This window comes from Mya arenaria, chromosome 3 (assembly GCF_026914265.1).
Source record: "Mya arenaria isolate MELC-2E11 chromosome 3, ASM2691426v1".
NCBI classification, from domain to species: Eukaryota; Metazoa; Mollusca; class Bivalvia; order Myida; family Myidae; genus Mya; species Mya arenaria.
In genome coordinates this window covers 22,676,354-22,685,888 of record NC_069124.1, presented here as the reverse complement: position 1 = coordinate 22,685,888, position 9,535 = coordinate 22,676,354, and the positions used below count along the sequence as shown (strand labels likewise).

Here is a 9,535-nt window from a genome sequence, read left to right as displayed (position 1 = left end):
TTCCCTTCTCACCAAGGCGACCCAGGTTCTGGCCTCGGCTCATGTGAGTTTTGTTGTTGGTCGCTAAGTCAGACAAGTGGGTTTTCTCCAGGTTCGCTGGTTTCCCCCAAAACATATGACCACACTCTGGACCAACATTATGCCAACCAGAATGACTTAGTATAAGTCAATATAACTTTCTTCACAATCGTTGTAACAGTCTTTGCCTTAAAAAATTTCAGCACTTGTCCTTTCGGAAAGTAATTGAAGAAAACCACTTGTCCAAAACAGTTTTACTTGCCCAAAATAATCAATTCATGGGTAAATGTACGAAAGCCAATATTTCAATATAATAATAAAGTTCAATCAGGATTTGTGAATTGTTGCTGAAGAAATTATGAAAACAGGGATCAAAATATCGGAAAAATGCACTCGCCCTAAGGGCAACCACCTGGGAATTTTGACTTGCCCGAAACAGTGTTTACTTGTCCCAGGCTTCAGGCAACCCAGTTGCAACGAAAACTGTTGTAAAATAAATAAAGTTTAAAAAAAAGAAAAAGTTCCTAGACTGAAATTTTGAAACGGCCCCCTGAATAATTATTTTGTAAACGTATTTTATACTACATACATTGAAAAGTGTCTATATTTGTTCACTTAAGTCACATATTTTAACCACAAGATCTACGATATACTATTAAATAGGTACTTTCAAATTCTGGAAATCTTTAACTTCAAGGATGTGATAAAGTACAAATGACGTAGATATTAACCACCTCACATTAATAACACCTGTGTTTGAAGCCGTAGAAAACAAATGTGCAATGTTGATGTACACTGAATGATTCTCGTGTTTTTTGTCGTTCAAATATTGAATGGTGTAAAATAAAATATACACAGATAGGTACATTTGTATTCAATTTAGCAAAAACATTCAAGACATAAATAGAGGACAAAAAACAAGCAATATAACCTTATTCAGATTTTAATCCTACTATTGTATAAAATCACATTTTAAGTCTGATGTTTTTGTAAATGAAATCTATATCTTCAGTTTCTTATAATAAAAGAGCAAAAACAGAGACTAACTACAATGCACGTTATGCGTGTTCAGTTACCATCAGAATTTTTATGATTTTTGTTTTTTATTATTAACTAGGGCTTTGCTGACAATAATGTCTACGCCAACAACTGCCCCAACACCAGCAGCAACAACAGCACCAACAATAGCATCATCATCAGCACCAACTATAGCACCATCATCAGTAGCAACAACAGCATCATCATCAGCACCAACAATAGCATCCACATCAGCACCAACATTAGCACCATCATCAGCACCAAGGCTATGACAATATCATGATTTGGAAACTCTATACTTTGAAAACCAGGCAATGTAAAGACTAGCCCCAAAAACGTAAGTGAAATAATTTTTTACATTCTTAAATCAAAACCAACCTGTCTCATCTGGTTTCATTCCACAGACAGAGCACAAGTTTTGTACCCACGTCGACATTTGCTCCTCCGTTTCAGTTGCCAGAAAATACGTCCGCTCCTTACTCTTATGGGTCGTCTTTATCGCGAGCAGGTATTGAAACTGGTCGGAGTCGAGATGCTCGATAATTTCCGCACACTGTTCGAGGTCGATTGATCCCCGCACGCGTTTACAATTCTCGTCGCTGTAGTAGTTCAGGAGGTACGTGCCTGGCAGACTTTGTGCGGGCTTCGACAAAACAAAGTATCGTTTCTTCCATTTCTGAAAAATATTATTACATCCGTTTATTTCTTTGTAATGCTTTATGAGATTTGAAATAATAATTATCATTAATAATAATACTTTTGGTAAGGAAACCATCTAGTTCTGAAACATAAAACAGAAATTAATTTAATTATTTTGCACCTAGTCTTCAGCATACCATAAAACCTTTACGGAAATATTTGCTAAATTAAGCTCTTCAAACTTCAACTAAGCTTATGATGATGTTGCTATGTTGTGAATGATGAATTACAAAACAGGATTTGTAGGAAATAACAAATTTGTACTAATTCCCATTCTAACAAACCATGTTATGTTCTCTGATGCACTAATAATAAAATTTCTGACATGCTAAACTATTAGCAGTATCATGTTAGTAACCACAAGCTACTGAAAAAATACATAAATCGCACCACTCATCAAATTCTGACTCACTCAGTCAAGTAAAAGCCATGAAGACCATACAGTGACTAAATCTTTTGGGCAATAAAAACATGAACTAGGTAACATTTATTGTTAATTCAGCATATTTCATGCCAAATTAATTGTTAAGTAATTTAAGCAAATGAATAATAACTTTCTTGGTGTTAGGCAGGAATAGCTCAACTCGAGCCAGCAAACGTGTGCAAACCACTAAATAACGCACTTCATAAAACCAATTAATGACATAAATGAAAATTTGGCAGTTGCTTTAGTCAGATTTAGCTTTCTGAACTATTAAATCACAATCCCATTTGCAGGAGACATGAGCGTCAACACTAATTTTTATTGGGCTTAAACAAATTTCATTTCAACTCCAAATCAGCATACATAATTTATATTCTCATTTTTTTTTCTTTTCTTAATTGGAAATTTGTAAAGTGAAGCTAGCTTACAGTAGTTCATTTTTTTATCAATTTATTTTGTGAATGATTACCAGATAAATTTGATTTGTTTTCTCTTTTCATCTCAATTTAAAAGGCAATGATAATCACATCATAAAAAACAACAATTTTGCTAATAATAATTTAGAAAACACATGAACCCCATTTTTATATAATTTTGTAGTTAAGACCTCTCTTTTTTTTCTACCTGAATATTATTCAAAAGTACACATGTATCATGTAAGACAAACTACTAATTCATTCTACCTCAACTTAATCAGAAGTTCACTCTTGTTATGTAAGACAAACTACAAGTTATTTTTTTTTCTTGGAAACAAATGATTTCTTGGAAAACATACACTACATTAATGACCAAAATACTGCTTGGATAATGCTTATTACTCAAGTTTGAATTATAATACCAGGAATAGCTGTTTGTCATCATGAATCATAGAGGGTAATTTTGGACCTAGGAAGGATTTACAACAGTGCAGTAAACTACATACTTCTGAACTATTTCTCCTATGTATGAAATAACCTCCTAGAACTCATGGTGGAATAGAAATACATAATTATCTCCCTTTGGTTCTCATGAACGGTTACAAAATACCATCACACAAATTATGAGAAGGCTAGGAGATTTTCACCATTATTCAATGACCAAAAACCATGCAAAATTTTTAAATGATAAAAGTTATATAAAGCCAGAATTTGCTAGAAAACGCTTTTCTTTAAAACCCAACTAAAAAAGATTGCCTTCACTGCTACTATTTCAACCTACATTTCCATCCAGTGAAATCACTTCCATACGGACCATGCTTAATCATTAAGAATTTACAATATATTAAAGTGACCATAAATAAATTGCTAGATTTTCATCTCCACCCCACAGCTCTTTGATCTCAGCCGCCCCTTCAATTTTATTGACTCAAAAAAATTACTCAATAATTTGAACTCAAGGTCCGTTTTTGCTGATCTGTCCCGGCAACAACATTCATTCATACAAATAGTGTTGATGTTAAACAATCACATGTAAAAAAGGATGATTATTATGTTTGTGTTCGTGGTTCGTCTAAAAAAACACACATGTATATGGTCCCTTAAGTGATAAGAAAGAGCATGAACACATATTCAACAGTGAAAGTCATCTAAGAAGAATAAATAAAAAAATGTCACCCTCCCCCCACCCCGCTCACATTCAAAATAAAATTGGATGAAAATCGAGCAATGATTTCAAATTGGCCTAACATACATTATGTCATAATATGGTTCACCACCTGCTGAACACAGGTTACAACTCAGGACATTCAGAACATAAAAAATTAATGACACTCCACTTGCTATGCTCTTAAAAATATTAATCCTTAAGATTTTACCTAATATGTTCTTAAACTATTACTTAGACAAAAAAAACACAGCCAGTTTAATTAACAAGAGCATCTCCTGCACACTTGAGATTACAAAATCTTTGGGGTTTGTCTGATGGTACCAAGTATCTGTAAGGCCAAACAAAGAAGCTATTTGTTTTCACTAAATTCTCCAAAAAAATAGGGTAGGTAGGTATAGGCAGACCTTTTTTTGAGATGATTCTCATCTGATTCTGTACCAAACCGACTTATATTGGTGTATGGGGTATATAACTATTGCAGAAAATTTTAAATATAAAATGGTCTCATTCTAACAATAATTGTTCACTAAAAACATCCTCCTTTTTAGTAAAGTTCAAAAAATTCCACACTACGGCAAAAAATGCAGGGTCAGGAGGAAAAAATCGGGTCGGCCCAGTTAGTGGAAACTAACATTTTTTTCTTATGCCTAATTGACAGTACCATGCATCCATCTGCCAGTGCAGAGAGTTAACAACCACAGGAAATAGATGAAACCACACAGCACTTGTAGAACAATGCAGCCACCACCCTGATATTCCAAGTATCTTTAGAATGACTGATGCATCCTTTCAAGATGTCACTCAAGATTCCTGTATAATATTTACTTACTTGCCCACTAAGATTCCTTTATTAAAACCGTTTTTTTTTCACAGGAGAGTGGCCACATGAGCAGCCACTAAGTTATATATTCATTCATTATGTCAATTTATAGTTAAAGGCCTATTTATCTTATGAGGCTTAGGGATAGAGGAGCGAAAAGGATATTTTAAAGGCACACAGTATAAGTTAATGCCAAAAATATTTTTCTGAATTTTGATGCAATATCATGTTTAAATTATTTGACTTCAATGATCATTTTTTTTAAAATAAAGCCTAAATTAAAAAAATGTTTTTAATTAGTAGCAACGTGGCCACAAAATTCCAAGTTGAAATAGTGCCAAAATATTGCTAATGTTTTGACAGTATTTTTGCATCAAACTATTTTGTGGGCCTTTAAAGGGTCTAGATACCAGATCGTCCAAAACTCGGCAAATACAGTATTTCCCCAAAACAATCCTAGAATTGTCAATGCAGCTATAGTAGCAGGCCAATAATGTAGATCACTTCACATGGTTTAAATAATAAACGCAACAATCATGTTGCCGTCTCATCTGTGTTTCCTCGTTTCAAATAGCATAATGATGGTTTCCGAGTTTAAATCATATCTGTTCATGAGTGCAGATAAATATTTTGACACTGTTTTTAAACTTACTGGGACTTACGTGGTAGACAAGCCTAATAATTTTGAATTGGAAAAATGCACAAAACTGCGAAAGATGCATGTGTATTAAGCAATGTGATTCATCAGTAAGTAAGATTCAATGTGTTGTATACAACAATGACAATTTTTTAAAGTTTTTGACAATTTTCTTTTTTCTTGCTATTGTATCATCTGATGTCTAAGACCCTTTAATATAGAAAAGGGCCTCATTAAAATTGCAACAACAAAAAGGTGCATACAGAATACAAATTAATATACAAAAGTGAATAAAAAATACAAAAACATATACAACAATTGTGACAACTTCCAAGTACTTGTGTGATAAATAATTTATTCAAATTCAATTTATGAGTTTATTGTACATACTTCTTGAAAATCTCATATCCTAACCAGCACCAGGACAAAATATTTCACAATATTCTGTGAGTCATTAATGGGGTTATTTTTCCACTTTTAATATAACTGAATTTAAGTACTTGTAATCAAGATATAATTTAACTGAAATTTGAACGAAAACACCGTAATAGTTTCTGTCCAATAACAAAGGCCATCAAACAACTGCGATTAAGGAAGTGATAAACCTGTACGAAAGTGTTTCCTTGAATCAGTAAACATCACTTCGGAAGTATCATCAATTTATTTTAAAGGAGAAATCATGACTATAGATTAACAAGCTTTTTCATCTAAGATAAAGATAATGTGGACACTTTGTGTAACCGGATCAATTTGCAATGACCTTGAGGCTTATCGTGCAACACATGCTGAGGCCCCACGTTGGGCACCAAATGTAACAGACTACACAAAATACTATGTGCATATTTCAGGGTTCGAACCCACTACCTCTTGCTCTGCAGGTGGACACTCTATCGCGTTGCTATAAAACCTAGCTCCATAGCATGGCAGTATAAGTGCCGCTACATACATCGAAAACCCATTTACATTTGTCTTAAAATAAATCTACAATTTAAACAAGAATGCTGCGGAGTAAACATCAACACTTGTTTGTCATTGTTTTTTATCAGTCGATACAAGGTGCACAACTCAATAATTATTAAACATCCTTCAGAGTTGTGGGTCTTGCTACACTTGTGTTCCAAGTTTTATTTGAATACAGTCGAAATCAGTTGGCTCAAACTCTCACGGACCGCCGAATAAACCTCGAGCCTCCGATTATTCGAGCCAAATTTAGCAGGAATGCTCACCTTCGGTTTATAGAAATCGGTCCTTTACATCCATTTCGAGCCAACGAGGAATTCGAACCAAGCGAGTTCGACCAACGGGTTTCAACTGTATCTCAAACAATCTTTATATTATGGCCAACTTGTTAAAGATTTTACACAACAACATCGATGATGATGCCAACACCAAGGCCATGAGTCAGACAAAACCTGATCATTCTTACATTTCTCTACGAAAACAGATGAATCAAAATTGTGATATAATGAGGTATATATAAATGTGAACTTTATACCAAAGCACCCATATATGTTCCATTCAATTTTACACAATATCAACATACCTGTAATTGTTTAATATTTATACCCTTTAAAAAAAATCCCAGTTAAATTCAAGGATACAATGTAAAATAGCAATAAGGATAACTGTTCTAGCTTAATGTACCTTACAGGTAACTGAATATCAACTAACTATGTCAGATCAACAATTTACCATTTGATGTGTATCGTTTTCAATATAAGTAGTCATTACAATTCACAAAGTGAAAACATGGAGGCGTTTGTTTTGTATACATATTTATATTTATATATATAGAGAGAGACTTTATTGTTAAGATGATATAGCATGTTTAACAATTTTGGACGATAAAATGTTGTCAACATATCCATGTTTGTATGTTGATTAAGAAACTACAAATAATGGACTCTACTGTGAAATCTGGTAAGTTTTAGTTACATATCTTGTTTCTTTTCTTGTACCTCAAAGACATTAAATTTCTTCATATGTGTTGTTTATCTCAATAAACGAACCCACAATGATATTAATCAACATTTTAGACACAAACAATATGCCAGATGCCTTATGTTTTGCTAGTGTGAGTTTCAGTGACTATTAAAAGCACTACAAAAGTATAGATGCATACATGCCATATCCCCCGGCGGGGGGAAATATCCCCCGGAATTTCTACCCATCCCCTGGTCCCCCGCCAGGGGATCCATATCCCCTGGAATTTTTTTAATTTTTTTCAAAACTTGCTTAAGGTTGACAGTGGAAAGCATCAATAATATTATGAGTGTGAAATTCCATGAAGGACCATGATGACTAAGTCCAAAAATTATTGGAATTTGAATGTATTTCTGTGTATTTCTTTCTATGGCCCCCGAGGTCCTTGGGTATATAGGGGATAATGAGAGAAATGGGCTTTTACCTTCCATGTGGCCCCGCAGTGCCTAGTGAATGCGGTGGTTTTGTTTTTGCGCCGAAAATAGTGGGTAAAGGGCCTAACCTTGAGGTGCGGGGGAATTTGGCGGGGATTTGACCAGTACTTTGTCTCTGCAGGGTGGGGATTTTACCAAGAATTGGCTGGAAGTCAAAGTCCCCGCTATTCTCCGGACCTGGGAGGAAGGGGTGTGGTTACAATTGACTGGTGCATTATTGTGGCTACTTGTGAAAATGACATCTTGTTTTGACTTTATTATACAGATCTATTATATAACAGGCAGTATGGAGTACAAAACAAGTGTGCACAACTTCAAAACATACATGTATTCTATAAATTTTTCCAAAAAAAAAAAAAAAATACGGAAAATCCATCTTATTTTTATTTATTTTTCTCGACGCTCATTTATGGACATCTTTTTCTTAATTTTATTTTAAAATTTTCCAGTAAAACGAAAAAAAAAAAACTGGCCTAATTGAACAAAATAAAAATCATACGAATTGTGTACAATAATGAAATAATAGCGACATATTTGGCGCTTTTTTTGACTGAATTTGTTGCCACGTAGCTAATAATTAAAAAAACATTTATAAAGGCTAATATTTTTGTATCTGTACACAAATTATATTCTTTAGTTTTTTATCACTAAAGCTGCACTCTCACAGATTGAACGTTTTGTCAGCAATCTTTTATCATTGGTTTGCAGATATTTACGCAAAAATTTGCTCTTCCCAAAACAAAAAAAAAAAGTTGTAAAAATGGTATATCTGTGAGAGAACAGTTTTAAAGTCAATCAAATGAGTTTTTTTATCATTAAAGACAATTTAATGAGTTAAACATGATAATACATAACTCATTAATGCATAATTAAATTAAAAATAAATAATCATGCATCAACCAATATTGTGCGCCTTTTAATGCATGTCAACAGTATAACATTAAATATCAGATGAGTATAGATATAATAACATGCTTCCATATGAAACTGAGAAAAAAATCCAACATACTTGCAAATATTACCACATTAAAGATACAAACATAAAACATAATTTATATTTCCCAAGCTTCTTTTTTCCTTAATTGAAAACACAACAGACAACAATTTATTTCTATTTAAAGCTATCAGCTTTCGTCACAATTAATTGAGTTAAAAACGATATATACATCCAATAAGGTACGTACACAGAGTAGAGCGCATCAGTATTCAGTACTTAAGACAATTATAGATCTCCTCGTCAGTATGCGGCAATTGTCATCATTTGTCACTTGAACTGTCACAAAAACATACCTGAGCATTCCCTGATTACGAAAGGTTTTTTTGTTGCATTCATTTTCCTTGCTCAGACCTCGGAGTGTTACAGTCAATAAATTTAAGAACAAATATAAATTCTGGCTATACAAATATAGATGAATAAATATAGATGAAGGCCAATTATTATGACTAATATTATTAAACAATTGATCACGTTCTGTCAGGTATAAATGCATTATTCATTATGTATACTTCGTGAAAACAGAACATTAACACCTTAACACTATGTAGTGAACATTTTCACAATAGTGAAAACAAAGTCGACAAACATATTCAAATAAAATAGAAATTATAACTGCTGGAATTTAAGTTTTAATGGCTTTAAAAATATGGACCTCTGAAATCATTTTAAATGCTTTTTTTTGCGGAACCACCATTTAAGGTTGAACTATTTTACAAAATTCTGTTCATAAGAGTAAATGCCATTTGCTGTTTGGTGTCTAAATAACTGATATCAACAATGATTGAATTTTTGGTTTTCCAAGATAAAGTCTGTGAGTCTATTTAAAAGCATAAACAAAATATAAATCAATTTGAGGAAAATTCTTTAAAAACTTACCTATTATTCAATCATATTCTAAATA

At 33.1% G+C, this 9,535-nt stretch overlaps 1 protein-coding gene across 1 annotated transcript in view; it reads right to left on the bottom strand.

The window, feature by feature from the left end:
* Window positions 1-1,423: 1,423 nt before the first annotated feature.
* LOC128225848 (protein daughter of sevenless-like) overlaps window positions 1,424-9,535 on the bottom strand; it is a 29,972-nt gene continuing 21,860 nt past the window's right edge. Inside the window, exon 3 of the mRNA XM_052935745.1 lies at window positions 1,424-1,732. Within this exon, the coding sequence (XP_052791705.1) occupies window positions 1,424-1,732 (309 nt within the window). The remainder of the gene's footprint in view (window positions 1,733-9,535) is intronic.